General features: G+C 38.0%; 2 protein-coding genes across 3 annotated transcripts in view; one reads left to right on the top strand and one right to left on the bottom strand.

Moving 5' to 3' along the window:
* Positions 1 to 9,333, bottom strand: part of NUBP1 (NUBP iron-sulfur cluster assembly factor 1, cytosolic) — a 25,539-nt gene extending 16,206 nt beyond the window's left edge. For both annotated transcript variants that reach the window (XM_075767720.1, XM_075767722.1), the window contains exon 1: positions 9,149 to 9,333. In XM_075767720.1, the coding sequence (XP_075623835.1) occupies positions 9,149 to 9,197 (49 nt within the window). In that variant the 5' untranslated portion in view covers positions 9,198 to 9,333. The remainder of the gene's footprint in view (positions 1 to 9,148) is intronic.
* The window catches only part of TEKT5 (tektin 5), a 26,791-nt gene extending 6,336 nt beyond the window's left edge, over positions 1 to 20,455 (top strand). The window contains exons 5-7 of the mRNA XM_075767730.1: positions 2,167 to 2,389; positions 16,730 to 16,884; positions 20,242 to 20,455. Coding sequence (XP_075623845.1) covers positions 2,167 to 2,389; positions 16,730 to 16,884; positions 20,242 to 20,455 — 592 coding nt within the window. The remainder of the gene's footprint in view (positions 1 to 2,166; positions 2,390 to 16,729; positions 16,885 to 20,241) is intronic.

The raw sequence follows: 20,455 nt of genomic DNA, 5'->3' as shown, positions 1-20,455 counted from the left end.
CAGGCATTCTGCTGACTCTAATAACACTACCTACTTTTAGGATTAGCAAGGAATAAAATTATTCTTGTCAGCTCTAGTAAAAAGCAGATTCATACGGATAAGTTTTACAGCCCTTTTCCTTTCTCACCAACCATTACCCAAAGAAATGCCATTTTTCATTAACATTTTCCTGAAACCATGCGGCAGACTGAGACATACCTGCAGCACTCAGGAGCAGAGCAGGTGTTTTCTGCCTCAACAGAGCCAGACGGATAAATTACAGTCTGAAAAAGCAATGTTGAAGAACAGATTAAGTACCAAGTATTTCTGATAGTCAAGATGGAAACCTACTTGGAAATATAATTTACTGATGAGAAAATGAACATAATCCATCAGACCACAGAGGGGAAAGAAGCCCAAACTCAAATACCCTGCAGAAAGTACACTGACATTGTCTAGATCAGTACCTGTAAGTAATGTCAGCTCAGATTTAGTACACTGATTTATGCATTTTACTTTGGTATCATGTTGGTTACCCGAAACTGCCTAAATGTGTGGCACTAAGGAATTCCAAGATCAGCTCTTCATTTTGGAGAGAGGGGAATACCGTGTGGAAAAACTGAAAAATGGGTCCTTGAGAAAACAAGCACTGACTAAACTTTTTCTTTTAGTATTCCTTAATATTTATTTTCAGTGTTCAATTAAAATCTAAAGCAAGTATGAAACTCAGTAAATAGTGACCTGTCCCTGCAGAGTTTAATTCTTAGAAAGACGTTTTGTGTGGAAAAAGAAGTCTAAATGCAGGCAGAAGTCTGTCTCAGTGTTTCAGTTTGGCAAGTAAAAAATCTGTACCTCTTCATAAAACACTAAACATTTCTGGGTGAAGGGAGAAGTGACCTAGTAGGTGAAGCAATGAATTAAAGGCAGCAGTGAATTCAACTCCAAAGCGAGTTAAAGTTTTCAGGCCAGGGGCTCAAGCTGCAAGTTTAGAGCCCTGCAGATTCCCAGTTGGGAAAGACTTGAGTCTGGGATTTATGTTTGTAATTATGTTAATTATGATTAAGTCCATCTGTGAAGCCTGGACACAAACCCAAGCATCCCAAAGTTTGTCTGCAGACAGGATATTGCAGCAGGAATATTCATGGGTGGCATTTTTCAGTGCAGGTGCCCTATATTCAGTCTTTCACTGTATATTCCTAGACTTTTCCATAGCAGAGTAATTTCTGCTTGCCTCATAGATATTACTAAATTTAACTGTAACAGCTGTGGAAGTTAAAGCAGAGGTGTTCATTTTAATACACAGAGAAGTAAGAGGATGGAGATATTTAGCCAAATAACACAGGAGGACAGTGTTGGGACTGTGAGAAGATTCGAGTTCTCCTTACTCCTCGGTCAGTGCCTTATCCATTTTCCTGCTATCATTCTGATGATGAAGGCTACTAGGATGTCAGAGCCACATGCTTTATTATATAGGTCATGCACATCTCATGAGGTAGGGCCGCTCTGATAGCAGACCAGAGCTGTTTGAAGAGCTGTGTAACAATCCTTTCTCCTTTGGTTTCTTCTTTATTTTCCTTAAACTAGGTTGGGCTCTCCTGTTCTCTGGTGGTTGGTGGCACATAACTCTCTTTCCCCAGGATAAAGGTTTGGGTTCACACAAGTAGATGGTATTTGAATCTAATTTGATAGTGTGCAATGTACAGGAGACCATGCTCAATAATCCAGTAAGGCCATAAGCCCTCTGAACCTTGACAGACAAGAAGGTGGTGTGTTGCCAACATTCATACCTGACCCCAAAAATCTATTTTTAAGCATCAATAAACAAAAAGTATGCAAGAAAATGTCATCCTTTATACAGCAAAACATAAGCCTACTAACTTTGGAGTTGATGCCAGGGCCACTAAGACCTTTAGTTAGCTGCTACAACATCCAAGCAAACCATAGAAACTCTGTTGAAGCAATGGCTCTCCAAAATCTTCACTTGGTGTTGCCAAATCTTTGGTTTATAGAGGAAAAAAGGAAAAAGAAGTGGGTGTGAAACTGAAACAAATAGAATCACCTGATGTGATTGCAGTTTGCACAGTTCAATGGATGAACACTTAATCTCAGTGTAATTATCACTGAACAAAAAACAGGTCACCTAAGCTTTTATCTTTTGTTTTCTTCTTATTTTAAATTTCTTACTAGCGTTTCAGTTCCTGAAACATGGGCTAAATTCAGTGAAGACAATATCAGGTGCTCTCAGCATGCAAGGGCCAACTCTGTCAAGCTCCGAGAGGATACAGAGGTTGGACTGGAATGCACATCTGAGGAGATGTGGAATCATTTCATCAGTACCAACTTGGCCTTTAATAACCGTATTGCTGAAGTAGCTGATGCAAAGAACAAACTCCAAGCACAACTGGCCAAGGTAAGATTCACTAAGGGTGGGCAGCTGCTTATTATCTTAGTTGTACCTGAAAGGCATAGAAATCTTCTCCAGTGTTTACATCCTTCCTGAATAAGTACCTCCTCAAAAGATATACCTGTATTACCTGTCCTCAAATGGTGCATTTGAGTCATACAGGGCCTGAGAAGAGCTCAAAGACAGACAGTCTGACAAGATGACAAGGTTTTACAAGGAACTGTGCAACATCTGTCTGTAATCACACACCAGTTACATTCATTTGCAAATTACATGTTTAAAGTGAGGAAAGATATCTTAGCATTTTTTTCTATTTTGCATTTACTGATGATATTCCCTGGCCATTTCCTGATAAAGAAATAGGGCATGAATTACTCTTACTTTTTTTTTTTAATAGTGAACTAGCTTTGAAAAGTGTGCAAATGAAAAGGCCCACAAACAGCAGCACATTTATCTATTTCACAGGAAGGAGAAGACTGAGTTCTTACACTTTCATTTTGCAGCAGCAAGGGAAGAGCCCTAAATTAACTAAAATCTAAAAGTATTTAGATACAGAATGCCATATGTCTACCTTTGACACTTAAGTTCCAAGTTTTCCTCTCCCTTTTGATAGATGTACTTCCACGTGTTTAACCTGAATTTTGGCCTGGTTGTGGTCAGAAACAGCCTGGTATTTCTGAGTGGGTCAGACAGTAAACTTATTTGTTCTGCCTTTGTCTTCGTATTATACAAAGCAGAAGTGGCACAGGAGTAGACAGACCTGTATTAATCTCTCTTGGTATTGCCTTTTCAGTAGGTTTTCACTGAAGTGATGTGTTTGAAGTGTATTAGTTGAATTTTGAAACATATATTTTGAAGTTAACAAGAGGTGCTGCCTTTGTACTAACAGATAAAATCCTGTTAAGCTAGCAAGACTTACTCTGTTACATTCATAGGACTTCAGAGTTCAGTAAGTTCTTCCATTAAGACTCTTTCTCTTATATAGGACCCTCATGTTCACTCATTGTTTCCAAATGTGCATGGAAACAAATAGAGTTTTCCTGCCATTCTATTTGCCATAAGTAGTTTAAGATGTTTTCAGTTTATTTTTAGGGACTCCTAGGAAAGTGCAAACTAACCAGCTAAATATGTGTTGTCACAGCACACAAATTGTTTTTTTCCCCTGCTTATAAAGCATGAAATATGCTGAATGTATTTTGTGTGTTTTAGATTGTATAAGATTTAGCTAACTGCAGCACTTTATCCCTGAATTGGCCATCCAGCCAAGTTTCTCATGGGTTTGAATCTATGAACATTTTCTTCACATTTTCCATTGACCTTTTGTAATGCTTTTACATGCCCCTTTTTTATAAAAGAACTTATAGCACAAGGTAGCACACGGTGCACATACAAAGTGCATTGTGAGATATCAACATACTAGCAGGGATTTTGTCACGCAGCCCAGCTGATAGTATGGCATAACTGCTGACAACTGGTATACAATGGAAAAAACATATTTATGTCCCTATGCTGTTACAGTTTTAAATAGCAATAATAAACTATCTGAAGAAAATTGAGTAATCATATGTGTATAAAGAATAGTTTGTATGGTACACATAGATGAAAAAATATCAAATAAGATTGCACTCTGTGAACTGATGTTGCTGTTACTGCTGAGTTACTAGTTAGCACATACATAGCAGAGATACTTTACTCATCACTAACTCCATAGTAATGTAGTTACATCAGAATAACAAAATGCTAGAGGAGAAGAAAACAGCATATGCTGGTGAGGAGTAATTCCGGCTAGTAAGTGTTATCACAGGAAAATACAATAGATTTATTGAGCAAAAACATTGCTGGTTAAGATGTGGGTGAAGTTTTATAGTAGAAGTCCTGTTATTTCTCTTGCTCATGACCATACCTCACGACAAGAGGAAGGAGAAGGCAAATCAGGGCAGAAGTGAGAGCTCATTTAACAGTTATCTATCAGTAGGCATAACAGAGTACCCCTTCTTCTTTCTCCAAGCTTGCAGCATAGTCTGTAATAATTGGAGAAAAAATATTGCTAGGATATGCTTTAATAAGACAGCTAATGGACGTCTCATTCTACCACACCTCTTCCTCACTGGGATGTGATTATAGTCAAATGCAGCTACTACAGTTCCTGTTCCCTTCACATCTAACAGCAGTTAGACAATGGGTGCTACAATTTCAGGGTTTGTGTTTAAAAAAAGAAATCAGTCAATCTTTCAAAGGCTGGTTTTGCACTGACTTGTCAAGCAATAAATGCCATTCTCGGAGACATCCCTCTCTCTGCCAAATTATTTTCCCAGCTAAGCAGGCTAGCTCAATAAAATGAAAGAAAATATTTTCTATCCTAATTTTCCTCTCTTGGAACAGGAAAAGCTATTTAAATTAATGAGATCTGGAGCCCATTTCAGAACAAAAAATACTTTTCTGATTTGTGAAACAGCAAAATCTCTTCCAGACCCCCAAAAAACACCCAACCACAAAACAAAACAAAAAAACTACAGGGAACCTCCTGCAACTATTTGTTCCTAAAATAAGTACCCTGAAAAACAATAAAAAAATACATAAGAGTAAATAGTGTGAATATGATAATGATCTAAAAATGATCCCATATTGAAATGGCACATTTTCTTCTGTTTATATCACTGACATATAAAAGATCAGCTGGTTGAAACTATAAACCTAATGCCTCATGTTGTGGTCCACTGCATGCTCTTTAGAAACAGAGAGCACCAAGTGGAACAGTTTGCCTTACACCGTAGATTTCATCTGTTAGGCCCTGGAAAAAATTAGTTTTCCTTTAGAACTTAGCTTTTTTGTAAAAACTTATCTAATTAGACTTAACTCTGGGATAACTGTGCTATACTAGTGTCTGTCATTGATACTGTGGTGGTGATTGTGCTGTGTGCTATGGTTAGCATTTGTCATACAGACACTTAAAGTGTTTCTCCTGGCCTGAATTTTTTTCATATTTAATTTGTATTGCCTATATGTATAACAGCTTTATAGCCACATGTTTACAGTCCTGACTTTCTGTGCAAGAATGCTTCAGACTTCTTTAGGAAAATCCACCACCAAAAGAAACATGGGCAGTGCTCTAGTGATTATCTGTTGGAACTTTCTTGCATTGCTGTACTCAAATGGTAAAGGGCCTTTCTCTTCCTGCCTTTCTTTCCCTTGCTTAATGTCAGTATTATATCACATGTGCAATTATGTGAGCAGAGTGTATTCATTTATCGCTTGGAAAACAATAAACAGGAATAAAAATACAGGAATGAATGAGATTTACCCAGGCAAGCTAAAGTATTTCATGTGCAGTTTGCTATCCCAGTTACTTCTAAAGAGACAGGATTTTGCCCTTCGTAGGCATTTGTACATACTGCATCCTATACTTTCTTTCCTGGGTGCTGTTGTCTGCAGCAGCCCTTCACAGGACTGCTGCTCAAGAAGAAGCTTGCTGGGTTGATATTCTAGTTCAACAGCAGTTGATAACATAACTGCTATCAAAGGCTCTGCATGAGCAATCTACAGCAGTCCTTCCAGCACTTCCTTCTCCTCCTAAGTACCATCAAATTTGTATTTCTCATATAAACAAAATGCAAAGAAAAACAGTGACCCATTACTATTCTGTTTAGTTTTATTCTAGGATATTGTCTTCCTTGATGTGTAGACAAGTGTGTTCCATATACCAAAAGATGCACAGAGGGTATTTATGTGATGAAGGTATCCTGGTTTTACTTCTATCAAACATTATGCGAGGAGTTTTGCCAAGACCTTCTCCATCAATGACATAATGTCTCTGCTTCAGGTTACAAATTGTACAAGTCTGAGTAATAACTGCACAGCAGTCCATCTGCTTTTATAAGCATTTTGTCTGCTTCTAGTACTGCTAGTGGACTTGTACCTCAGTTTCTAACATATTCCTGCACTGTTTACCTTGAGTTACTGAAATACAATTGAGTAACAGACCCCAAGAATTTTCTTCTTGTAACTGATTGAAGTTCTGTCATAGAATTTAACCTAGGTTCACACTACAGAGTGTTCACACATCATATTTAGAGGCACAGGAACAAAATACAGCATTCAGAAAAAGACTTCGACTAGTTTCCCTTAACTATATACACTTTCCAATCCAGGTTAGTCAATAGATGCACCTAAGAACATTTCCTGGAAGGCATTTGAAAAACAGATTTGAGAAAATTATTTAAGGAACAAAATCTCCACCATTCAAGCTGCTTGACGCACAGCCTTTGCCTCTTTTTCTAAAACAGTCCAAACAAGAAAAAGTGTCTTTAATTTTTAGTCATCAGACAACACACATGATGAAAACATCCATACACTATATCATTTTATAATTATATCACCTGTCCCATCATACATTTTTTACTACAAACCTACATCAATTTGCATTTAGAGGGATAGTTTAGCAACTTACAGATGTCTTGTCTTGAGGCAGATCAGATGTGGTTTTACCCTTTATTCTACTTGGAGTTTGGTCTGAATCTCTATACTGAATAGGTTCCAAATTCAGTTAGAGTAACCAAGTCAGAACAAGGGAAGTCTCCAAAGAGCATTGGCTGTCAGTGTCCTCAACTTTCTCTTTAGCAGGCTGAAAAGGATGATTTTAGTAGCACCAGATGATACTGCTTTATTTAGCTTATCCAAATAACAGCTAAGGTAGGGGCAGAAAACTTCCTAAAGTAACAAGTATCTATACAGAAGAAAAAAGAATCATAATAGAAGGGTTTTTGCATGAGCAGACAAAAACAAAAGAATCAGTGGCCTGACAAAAGCCAGACAAATCTAGATGGAAAACATAAGCACTTATTTTTCAGAGCAAAGGAATTCATCACTGCAACAGCTTACCACAGATAGATGGCTTCATTAGCACCAGGAACTCAAAAAATCAAAGATCACTATTCTCCCTGAAAGCTCAGCTTTCTTTTCAGGCACTGGCTTACAAAGAGGAAATTCTGTAGGATAGATAAGTGACTTGCAGGCACTGCAGACTTACTACATAACTAAGAGTTCTTTCGGACCCTAAGACTGAAAATGTCCCATTCCTGTCCCAACTGTGCAAGTCTATGATTCATTTATATTACTACATTCTGGGATTAATCTTGGTCATAACAATGTGAGGCTCATCCAGAATTTGGATAGCAGAACCCTGGAAATATGAGGTGCTGGAGGCAGAAGCCCAGAAGCCCTAGCTAGGTATTTGGCAAGGGTTAGATCACAAACCAAAGAAGGTATTACAGCTCCACTGTGTTTCATCATCACTGGGCTCGCAGAGCATGCAGTCATTTGGGGATGCAAATATTCTCCAAGAGTCTAATCACAACATATGACTCTGGTCAGGCTCAGTGCTGCTCTAGGACCAGATTTTTAGGCTGGTGAACAGAAAATATAGTGTACGCAATTCAATGCACAAGAGGGTGGTATGTTGTCTTCGGCATGCCTCAAGAAACACTCAGTTTATGCCAAGAAATATATTTTACATGTGATGTAAAAGTACACAACTCTTTAGGAAAAGAAGAAAAACCTTTAATCATGGTGCCAGCCCCTCATTAATATGTTTGCATCTCTTTTCCATAAAGTTAATATTAACATAAATGGTTACCTTGGCTTCAGTCTCCTAGAAATAACCACTAGGGCAGGATGTTTATGTACATCAGCTCTGGGAATCAGTCAGACCAGACAGCAAGTGGCATGTTTACACAGTCCAGTATTTACCCCATACCTAAATAGCAGATTATCTCTGCCAGCTCCAACACCTGTACTGTGCTCAGAGGCAGAGTGCCCAGCACCACCCTTCCTGCTGGCCTTGCTATTCCACTAACTGGGAGCACAGGGATCAGAAAGATGCTGAAAAACAGGTACATGTTTAGTAAAACATGAAAAAATAACCACCTGCTCCAATAAACAAGTAGCCATGATTCTGAGTATTACCACTCAGTTCACTGAGAATGTCTGCTTTTAGAAACAGCTCTGCTTAGTTTTTTGTACCCCTGGGGTGTGAAAAGGCAGTATATTACATCAATTTATGATGGAAATTGACTCTCACTTTCCTTTTTTCCTGATATATATTTTTACTCTATACATGAAGAGCCTACAGTATTTTGTTTTAGTAAGTTACTCCATCTCTTAAATAAGTTACCTCCTCAGAGTCTCCACCCTTCACACACTATTTTTATTATATTTTAATTTATTTATAAATTTAGGAAAAAAAATCCTGTCTTAGCAACTATTGAGTATGTTTATATGGTGACTAGATGAATTGAGTACATTTTATATTTATACAACTTTCTTCTGATGCAAGGGATGAACCTACTTAATTTTACAACTAGCAGAAAATATAGAATGAAAGCCAGGAAAACCTCAATGGCAATAAAACCAGAAACTGCCTACCAGCCTCTGAAATAGTTTTCAAACTTTGTATCCGAGAAATTCTGAAAGGAGCCCTCCTACAGCTGTTGAAAAGGACACAGCCTGTTCCTCTGAGCAGGAACACAAAGAAATACTAAAATACAATGGGAGGTGCCCGTGCAAGAACATGTAGGAGAGGCGCAGCAGTGTTGTGAGTTGTGGGAAGGAGTATGCATATAGCAGAGGGAGTACTTTCCCCATTGCACTTGCCCCACAAAGGCTTTCATCTCAGATGCTAATGTATCCTCCCATAACTTTTAAAATATATTTTTGTTGATTGCTTTTTTCCCCTTCCTCTTTTTATGCCTTAAAGTCTCAGTTATTTACCTTTTTCTTGCCTGTTCATGGTGGCTTGGTATACAGTTAATCTTATCATTTAATATTAGAACCTGGTTGAGAGTAAAGTTTTCAGATGATTAATGAAGAGTGACTCAGAAGTGGTTGGGAAGGTGCGTGCTGGTTGGTGTAGGCAGCTCAAACTTGCCCGGAAAAACCTGTTTGAAGGAAAAAATAGTTATTTAAGCTAGGAATAGACTTTTGCCTACAAATCGAGAAATTACAGATGAAAGCTAAGGCCCTCACTTGAAAACAAAACCAGGATTTCTTTCTCCAAAAATTGTTGCTTAATCTCATGGAATCATAAAGATATGCATAGAGTACATCAGAGCTCAAACTACGTGGAGAAACCACGCAGGAGAAGCCTGGCTCCTCAGCATGCCATGCAGCAATGCTCTGCTTCATGGGTTGGCCTAAGAGGAACGTGGAATGGGGAAGGCTGGAGTTATCATAACCAAGTGACAGTCACTGCACATCAGGATGTATTCAGGTTATCAGGAACCCAAGTGTCTTTATTTGCAAAATAACAGAACTATCTTCTCACGCTGAGGGATGCACTGCTACTAAGTAAAGGCAGCCTGGATTGAATGGATGTCAGACTTTACTGACATTGATACAGAAGATAATTTCTTTCTGCCACAACATTTACATGTGAGAAACTGAGGTGGTTGCTACTATTACTGCTCCCTCCCCTGCAACCCATCTGCATTCAAGTAATTCATATAGGCTTGACAGAAGAAACAGGATTTAGTTCAAGACTATACATATATGCTCATACATATTTCTAAAACTGTTTCCTATTTTCAGAAAGGGCTGTCTTGCAGGAAACAGAGATGGACATATGTAGTAGCTTTTCTAGAAAAGAAGCATTTTAAGGCTCTAAAGGGTCATGAAACAAATGCATTGCATTGACTCTAAAGTCAGGGCAAATCTAGCTTACTGTGACTGGGTTGAAATAATGGCTAGAATCTCATTACTGACAAGAATCCATATGAGAGAGCAGCTGCATGAGCCACAGCGTTTTCTCCCTGGCACTATCTCTTTCTAGAGACATCTTCTCTCTGTTTGAAGGGAGGTGTTCCCTTCTCTCAGATGAGGTAACTTGAGACAAAACAGAGCATGCACAAGGCCCAAACTGCCTATTTTATTGTTATTTTGACCCTGTTTAGCAAAAATATGTTAAAAACATAGCACTTAATTTTGTTCTCCTACATGATGATGCACTCTAAAATTACCGGTCCTGCAGCATCTAAAAGCATGGTACAGTGTAAAATGAGAGGAGAAACAGAACAGAACTCTGACACTTCTTCTTCTTTGATAGTTAAAAGTGTAGCAAGGAAGTATGCAAAGAGTTAAGCGTTTCCTTGTGAATAGTTATGGCTTCCTCTGTTATTTTGAAAATATTTTAGAAAATCCAGGCCAAGTTAAATAATCTCATGTTTTTCTCTCTGTTTAATTTTAATAAAGCTGTTTTAAAATAAACATCTCGTACATTCTTAGGACCAATGGAAAAATTAAATAGAAACTGATTGCATATAAATGTGAAATTGATTAGATTATTTTCAGAGATGAAAGTAAATCAAGCATACTGGAATTCAGTGGAAGGAGGATTTTTGTAAGATTGTAAATTGTTATACCGACCAAATGAAAGGCCCAGGGTCCCCGCGTCCTCTGTTTCGATCTATGCTGAATAGACCGATCTTTGCAAGGACACGGATTAAGTGTCCAGATGTATATGTAAAGCCTTGTTTTAAAACTATAGCGTTTACTTTCTGATAGTTCACTCTTTTCTATGAAAATGTCATATTTAAGACAGTTATTAAGTGTTGGGGATTTTATAGGTACCCTTTGGCATGTGTAGAACTTACAGTATGCTTTAGCTTTCAGATCTGTTGACTATGCCAGCCCTATTCCCATTGTTATGAAGCTTCATAAATAAAAGCTTGCAATATTCCCAAATCTAGACCAATCCCTCCACTCCTGATATGCCTGATGAATTGTGCAATGTATCACTTTGAAGATATTTTCCCTGTGCATAAACTAAACTGCTGTTTCTCTTAACTGTGAAACTCAGTCATCCCATATGAGTATAGACAACAAATGCCCAGAGTGATTCTAACTCTGCTTCAGCACAGTTAAGCTATCTGAATGCACTACCTGCTGATGGCACATTCTGTTGAGTATGATTTTTTTTTTTTTTTTTTTTAAAAATGTGCTTTTCTTCTTTCCTGAAAAGATTCCTGGACTATTCCCCACCACCATCTGATTAAAAACAAAACAAAAAAACTTGATAAGTCATGAAACAGTGACCTGCAATTAAGTGTCAAAAGAAACAAATCAACCTTAAAAAACAAGAGCAAGGGACATTGTAATCTCTATCAAGAATTTGTCTACGACACGACAGTAAAAATTTTCAGGTCCAAATTAATTTCAGATTTTATATCTACATTGTACTTGTAATCCAAAGATTGCCAGGTATCATAATTTTACTTTGAAATAGTCTGGTCATATACCCCCAAATTAATTATGAAATTAGTAACAATTACACTATTCAATTGAGTATAACCTCAACAAATGTTACTTCTACAAAGTAAATTGGATGAAATATAGAAACATGGATGAAAACATTTAAAAACTGAGAGGCAAAATATTAAATATGAAGAAATTTACAAAAAGAGGAAGCACAAGAACGTTCCTCCCACCGTATTACCTGGCTGCTGCTTTTTGCATTCTGATACTAAACACTGAGCAAAGCTCGGAAATAACAAACAAGGATCACTATCAGAGTGTAGCATTTTAAAAATAGTTATGTTGGCCACAAGACTACCCTGATTACATGATGAAACATGTATGACTTCAGTGGTTCTTTCTCTCAGTCTTACTGTATCCAGCCTATACAAATTATGACCTTGGTGAAGTGAAAGAAGAGTGGGGGCACAGTTTTCTACAAGCTCTCAAGAATGCTGCAGCACAAAACTTTACTCATGTCCTGGAAGGGGAAGTTTCCAGATGGGCAGCTGCCTCAGCCAATGCCTCACCCTCTTAGGAACACGCTGCTCAGTATTTGTTGTTCTTGCTTCCTGCCTTTGGAGGTCATCCAGAAATGATGTAGGCTGGTGCAACACTATCTGGTGATCTTCCCCACCAATCAGTTTATGTATAGCAGATTATCTAAATCATTTTATCCAATGTGTGGCCAGAATGAGTAATCAAAAACTGTTTGTACAATGCTTCTGCAGTGCTTTAGAGGTGGTTCCCCTGAGGACATTTTTCTTTGTATGTCTTAAATGACAGCACTTTAAAAAAGAAAAAAATTTGAGAACACACAATGAACCTAAACCACATCTACCTACATGCAGCCAAGCAGGGCTTAAAGATGGATGCATAGTTTCACATTTGAGTTTTGAGTTCACAGGCAGGTTTAAAGAATGTTTTTCTTTAGCAAATGAGAGGTTTGCTCAGTAGTACTAATCAATTGCCTTGGTTGGGCATAATATGCTTGCAGACTACTCCTACCTTTGTGAGCAGGATACCAGACCACCTAGTGAAGTCGTGTGGCACAAGAATTTAATTAACGCACATTGTGCTGACACAAAATGTTATAAGGGTTGGACATAAAACTGAGTTTTCAGTGAGTTTTAGATAAAAGCTCTCTTTTCATGACTATTGAGAATCCAGTAGTTCATTAAAAAGAATCATTTTCTATTTAGACTTCAGAGCTTGCCCTTTATGAACATTAACATTATGTGAATTTGTGGGCCGTACTAGCTCTAAAAACTTTGAGTCACTTCTAGATACAAGACTACTATTGTCCTGTGTCAGTTATATGCCATTATTTATAGGGAAAGTGCATACATGACTTAGTGTTCTAAAAAGGGAGGACAATACAGTCTCCTGGTTCTGTGTCACTAAGGGAACACCTATGTGTTTGCTATGTGTACAGTGGACAATGAGGCCCAGCCAGGTGCTGACACCACAGTAAGTGCTGTACAGGAACAGAAATAAACCTCAGCTTTGATGATTACCAACATTCATGCACTTGAAACATTACTACTGAATCTGAAATACATGGGTTTGTGGTCTGATGGTTGTACTTGCACTGTGGCCACACCTGAATGCATCAGAAGAGGATTTGAGAAAAGTGTGGGTTCAAAAAACTGCTCTTCTAAAGTTCTCTCTGCTAACTGTGCTTAAAGAAAACGGCCTTTCCAAGAGACTGAGCACAGTTTATACATGGGAAATGTGCTCAACATTGTCTGTACTAGAATCAGCTTGTTCCTTCTACATCTTAAAAAAATTTGACATTTATTTTTTCATGCAAGTAGAGTGAAAGAAAAGGGCACCCAACCATTACGGAAGCATTGTCACATAGCACTGGAATGGCCGTCGTTTGCTATTGGCAATCTTTATATAATAAGTATTTGTGGCAGAGGAGTGGCACTGTTATCTGAAATACTAAAGACTATTAAATTCCTTCCCTGGTCCTCTTATAAATTTGTATAATGCTTCCAGAATCTGCTGCAGTATGTTTCTGTGCACACGCCACCTCCCCTTTAATGGCTTTTCACTTTCCTTCCATGGGTAGAATAATCACAAGATACCTATACTGCTTTCAAAGAAAAAGAGGGCAGGAAAAAGCTTACATCTGTAAGCTGCAGCATTGCTTTGGGGAGCTGGTTTCACAGTCACAGTTCATTTCTAACAAAGTTCTCTGGGTTGCTCTAATTGCACTGTTTCACTGATAGATTTGCTCCACAGAAGTGAATCACCATTTCCACCTGCTGTCCAGGAGAGAAAGTGTTACTACCAATACAGCTCAAAGTCTGGACCACAAAGGTCCTACCCAGAATCTGAACTGAAATTGCAAGTCCTCTGTACCACCATAAGTAGCAAACAAATAACCCACTTAATCCTTTCTGAAATTGAGACATAACTTCACCCAATTCTTACTTAGCTGAGATGCATGGTACTTTATGTCATTGTTTTTTACTTTGAATTACACTTTGTATTAAAAAGAAATAAGTCTGTTTATAATTTTCTCCAAATTCTTAGTAGAATTCATTTAAGAGGCCAACATCCTCACAATACCCCCCTGCAGGTAACAGAACCACACCAGAGTGAATTTGGCTCACTTGCACGCAGTAAGGCGCAGCATGGGAAACACTGCTCTATGGCAGAAGCTGTAACATAAACACAGGAAAGGAGGACCCTGCTAAGCAGCAGGTGACCTCTAAAAGCACCGTGTATTCTTTGCCTCACAGCCTTGGTACATCCCCACAGGTTGATGTTTTGGTTAGCAATGAAGGTGAACAGCAGGAGTAAAGAATAGGACTGACAGGCTTGTAAAAATCTCCCTGACGTACATCCGCTTAATCAGCCTACCCAAGAGCTGGACCTCACCTTTGTCATGTATAGTTGAAAACATGCTGGATTCACTCAGAGAGGTTATAAATAGCAGAGTTCTGACAACAGCACAAACTACTCAGATTCTGCTTCTGAGCAGCAGAAGACCCAAATCCTTGGTGTTTTCAGGGAAAAGGAAGTATGTGTGCTTGATGCATAACAAAGACATTTAACTTCATTAAGTCACTTTCCCTTGATTTTTATCTATAGAAGTTAGTATGTGTAAGCAGTAAAATTGTAGACAAGATGTAAAATGATGTATCTAACAATGCACTCTTATAAGTAGTTCCTCTGCAAAACAAGTAGCTACCAAAGTGCACTGGATTACCTGCATAAGTATTCCCTGTAAAGCACAGCTACCTTGCAGTGATTACCCTAATTAAGAAGAAACCACTGCAGAATAAAATTATAGGGAGAAGTTTACTACCATTAGCTTCACTTTCTTCCATACTGTGTTCCCTTCACAACAAACCAGAATTTTCCCCTGCAGTCTATAAGCAATTAAAACTTCTTTTTGGGTGAAGATGCTCTCAAGCTAGCTCTAAGCACGCCAACCTTGGACCCAAAGGGCTCAGTGCAGTGTGGAGACCTGGCTTCAAACTGGTACAGCCATGTTCACAGGCTGCTGCTTCAGGGTCCAAGATGATTCATCTATTGGAAAATTGGATTGCTGTAAGGGTTGAACTGGTTTGGACAGCGCTAGCCAGGAGATCTTTCACATTGCTCTCCTATACAACATCAACAAGCCCTTAAGGGTTTAGGCTGGGGTGCAGGTTCCTGGCATCCTTAACTCTGGGTTTTATCTATAAATAACCTCTCAGCAGCAGGAACTAATTGAACTTTCAAACCACACACACCATTAGCAAAGCTGGTACAACTTAGTGCGTAGGCAAGATCTAAATGGCAACATAATTTAAATCGCATTACGCCATTTTTAGTGGTGGTTGAAATTCAAGTTGCATTGATTTTAGTAGACTGGCTGAGAAACTACATTAGTTCAATTTGTTCTCTTCCATTTTAGAGTTGTCTGTAGGAAAAGCTTGAACAGGTTCACCACATTGGCTGTAATGAATTCTGATAAATGAAATACAATAATGAATTGGCTAGGAAATGTTACCTGAATAAACATTTTCTCCCTCCCTTCTTTTTTAAGACTGAGCAAAACCTTTCACATGCAATTTCTCTCATTTTTTTTTTTTTTTCCCATACAGATTAAGACATATAAGCAGCACTTACAGGCTTCTCAGGACTAACATGGTCATATGATAACACACACTGCAACTAAAACCTATGCTACACTAATTCCATGGGCTTCTTTTGGGTGATGTTTCACTCCATACCTTCTCTACTTACAGAAAATAAGCCTTTAAAGGAAGCTGGTCTTCCCTCTACAGCTCCCAGTGGAGCTTTCAAAGCTTTGAGAATGTAGTTTCAGTATGAAACTGTGACTTGTGTTCTTATGTTCTTGTAGCAAATGTGCCCAAAATACTTGGAATATGAAACAATTTCAGAGACCTATTTAATTGCATTTGAATTTTTATGAGTCAGAAGGAAATAAGAATTGAATGAGTGTTTAAATGAAAATGGCAGTTTATTGGAATTTCACCTATACAAAGTCTTCATAGATCAAGCAGCAGATTATTATTATTTTTTTTTTAGGAGAAAAATTAGAAGCAAAATGGAAATAAGTCTCTATAGAGCTATAAACACTGCCTCTGAAAATGGCTTTATCACAAAATCATAGTTAGAATTTCCCCCATCACCATAACTCAGTGCTGCTCTTCTGCTTGTAATAAATTGATATTCCAATTTGCCTACAAATTTATTAATTTTAGAATAGGAAAGAGGTGGTGCATTTCTTAGTGGAAGTTGCTCACCTGTTTTCCAGGAACAACTTCATTAAATGCTTTCATGTAATGTATGCGTGTATGGCCCCCTCCTTCTGGCTCCCCTGAGATTTTATTACCATATGTCCTTTTAAAGAAGTGCAAAATTAAGGCAACATTATACAAATCCATCCAATTGATTGAGTTTATAGTAATCTCCTCTCCTAAATTAAGCAAAGGGACATGCCAGAATGGAAGCAGTTCCAATGGGAGTGTTTAAAAGCAGGAGTGAGTTCTGATTTTGTATGCACATGAGGCTTACAAAAGTGTTTGCTTTGCTCAGATACTTCAGGAAATCTTCCAAACAGAAGATACAATCATGTTACTGGAGAGATCCATAAAGGCAAAGGAGTACCCACTGAAAGTGGCTCAGACCTGCCTGGCACGAAGAACTAAGCGACCCAATATAGAACTTTGCCGTGATGCACCGCAATTTCAGTAAGTAAAGGCCAGGCTACTCTGGCCCTTCCTTCATCAGCCACTCAAAACCAGGAAATTTAATGACGGTGTGAATCAGTTTGATGAGATTAGAATTGCATTCATTACATTATCGCAATACATATTCTGGGAGGAAGAAGTAAAATCCAAGTTGCTATGTAAAAATAATGGGCCAAAACCTCTAATGTTCATTGTGAGTAGCTGCCTTTATAGTCCCTCTCCCAAGACAGTTAAGAGCTCAACTGCTTGTTAGTGGCTGATATCTTTTGGGATTCAGTCTCGCATCTGAGTTGGAACTTAGGAATTTATTTTAATTCCATTCTGTATGAAACAAGATTTCACTTTGGGAAATAGCTAATTTTAGAAACCTGTTATCCCAGACAAAATTCTGTCTTTTGATGCAAAAAATGGTCAAGCTCCTTAAAAAATTGCAAATAAGAATGAGGTAGTATTTCTTACTGCCTCAACTAATTTTCAACTATATAGTGACTCCAATGTCATCTTTGTACAGATTAGCTCATTTGGCATATATTTTGGTTATACAGCTGTGGGAGCTACCCAGCACACGTTGGCATCAGCTTGGTGATCCTTGTGCTATGATCCATGGTATAGTGTGTGTTGTGTCTTTCTGACTCTACAAAAAGTCAGAGATACTAGCCTTCCTTCCCTAATGACTGAAGAAGCATCTTCTGAATTTTAATCCCATTTATCTCCCTCCAATCCAGTTGGAACACATCAGTGTTCCAGAAGAACCCTATTGAGTACATCTCATTTGAAATACTGTCCTCAAAATATTCTGTGGGGGGTTTTCTCAAGAAATACTGCACCAGAATTCCTTCCATAGCTAGGGTGACTTTCACAGTCCAATAACAAAAAAAAATGCATATTTTTTATGAAAAGTAGAACACAATTCCTTTTTTATTTTTATCACTAGCAAAATCCCACTGTATACAACAGTTTCACATACAATGAGATAAATTAAGTACATAAGGCTTAAACTGAGTATTTATATTATTTTTCCTAAGTAGCGTTTTATCAGCTCAAAAAGCTTCTATTCAAACAAAGAAGGGGCAATAAATCATAGTCTATTGTACTGGCATCTTTTCACTTTTTCTCATTCCTTAAACCATAAATTATCCAATGCAATATATCTCTTTTCAGCCTCATACCTCCTTAATTGGATCTTAAGATTTCCTTTGGCATATCCATACATTAGATTTTTCTCAGGTTCACACTCTGCTCTCCATATCCATTGTCACAAAATATTGATTTGGATCTGAATTCTGGTTTATCCATTTGGATAGTTTTATTCACGTGGCTTTTCATATCACATAAATCACACCTGTTCTAGATGCAGGAGTTCAGCTGTGAGAAACCAGAAAAACTTCTAACTGCACTGTAACATTCACTTAGTGGTCACGTTTACTATGGGAACAGATCATTTGTCACTCCAGGTACCACTAAACCATCAGTTAGGTATGCAAATAAGCCAGTATCAGCATTTTATTAAAAACAAAACAAGATGGCCTTAAATATTAATACACAACTCCAATCTTATACTTACTGAGTCTTGTTCTCTCCCTTTCTCCCTGAAGGCCTCTTCCATAAAAATGTCTGCAGCATTATGATTAGTATCAGTCTGGTCAGCAGGATTGCATGTATGCAAGATAGAAAACTTGTTTGATTTCAGATCAAAAATGTGCTGGAGCAGAGTGTCACATTATCCCTTCTTCTTCCCACAATTGCCAGTGATGCTGTTGATGTTCCAAAGGGTCCCGTCTAAAAAAGTTTGGAAGTTTCATTTGAAGTCACTGGAACATCAGAATTTCTTTGAATATTTTCTTCAAGTAGAGTGAAAGGACATTAATGTGACATACTTGTTTTTAAGTATTACTTAGGGGTTCTGAATCAGACTCCTACTAGCTTCTAGGCTATATAAGAGCTTCACGAGCTGTTGCACAGCTATTCAGAAGTATTTTAGGCTTAATGTACACATGAGTTTTCTGTCAGTCTAATATGATTTCTAATATTTTAACAAAAATGTTTACACAAATACACTGTTTACTAGATGTAGTTATACTGACAGATAATTAGCATATCCTGTTCTCCTTCCTCCAAATGCATATGAATTTTGCTCTACCACAGCTCCCTAATCCAGACCAGGTTATGCTGGATGCTTTATCTGATCCAAATCATTGAATGTTATGTTCATCATAACTGCAATTAGAAACAGAAATTCTGAAAGGGTATTTGAAATTTGGACACTTTTTTCTATCACAGTTTTTGGTTGAACCCACATATCAGATAAAATGTGTTTTCTTAGAGACAAAATCCTACCTGAGAAAGTAAACCCATTTGCTCATTCACTTTTTAAGGATTTTTTTTTTTTTTTGCTTTTAAATAATTTAAGTGTATTTCCCTCATGTAGTTTAAAGCAAAAAGGAATTCAGCCCAATAGCTCAACTGTAATAGGGAAAGAAAATATCAAATGAACCACTTCTTTGTAACATGTAAATGTTATCTGAGTTCGCTGTTTATTTAAAAGGAAGTGCTGATGTTGGCACTTGTTCTCTGTGTGTGCTGCCAACTTTGTAGTTGCAGGGATTAGACAGAAAACAAATTAATGAAGTCTAGTTTTTCTGTGCTGAAACAACAGGGACTATCCCAAAACAAGTTAAAGTGGATTCTGGAAAAATCAATCTTTCTTAGAGTCTATAACACACTAAGCAATTAATAGAGCATTAGACAAAACACAAAGTTGATAGTATTAAAGTAGTTTAGCAGCTCAGTGACTATACAAGCTCTGCCACATCTCCATTGATAAGCTACTGGAAGAAATGCAGCTAATGTCAGCTCACAGAAAATCTTGATTTCAGAGCTCCACATTCAATAGTTATTCTGGCAAGTGATTCTTGTTCCAATTAACATGCTTCTGTGCCAAATGTAGACCATTTCACACATCCCACTGCACGAGTTCAAGCTATCATGAACTACACCAACACCCTCCAGTAACATTCATCCCAAACGTATGCTACAGGACCATACACAAGTGCCTAACACAGCCACGCTAGCCTTAGAGAGGCTACGCAAATGAGAGGCTGCAAGTGAAGGTGATAGCAATTAGAAAGGTATATCCAAGCAGAGTGCTCAATCTGCTGTTGAAGGTCCATGTGAGCAAGAAATCATCACTTCTTATAGGTGCTATGCAAGCTAGTTTAGCAAATAAGTTTCATATTGGTTCAGTCCAAGACAGCTGCTCAAATCCTGCCTAAAACCATGACCTGTTCACTGTCAAAAAAGGAATGTGGTGAGGGACTGCTAAGGTTACATGAGCAACCTGTCCCCTTCACTTTTCAGGCTTATCACTGAAGTTTACACTATAGATGACACCTTACAGACCTTAAAGCGACGCCTGCAAGAAGCCCATGATACTCTGCAGGTGCTGCTCCTCAACAAATCAAAGCTGGAACACGAAATTTCTGTGAAGGCAAACTCCTTCTTCATTGACAAGAAGTGTATGGATATGCGCAGTGTCTTTCCCAGTGCCCCACGGCTCATGGGCTACACTTGA

This window comes from Balearica regulorum, chromosome 15, assembly GCF_011004875.1.
Source record: "Balearica regulorum gibbericeps isolate bBalReg1 chromosome 15, bBalReg1.pri, whole genome shotgun sequence".
Lineage (NCBI taxonomy): Eukaryota > Metazoa > Chordata > Aves > Gruiformes > Gruidae > Balearica > Balearica regulorum.
This window is presented reverse-complemented; position numbering and strand designations above follow the sequence as displayed.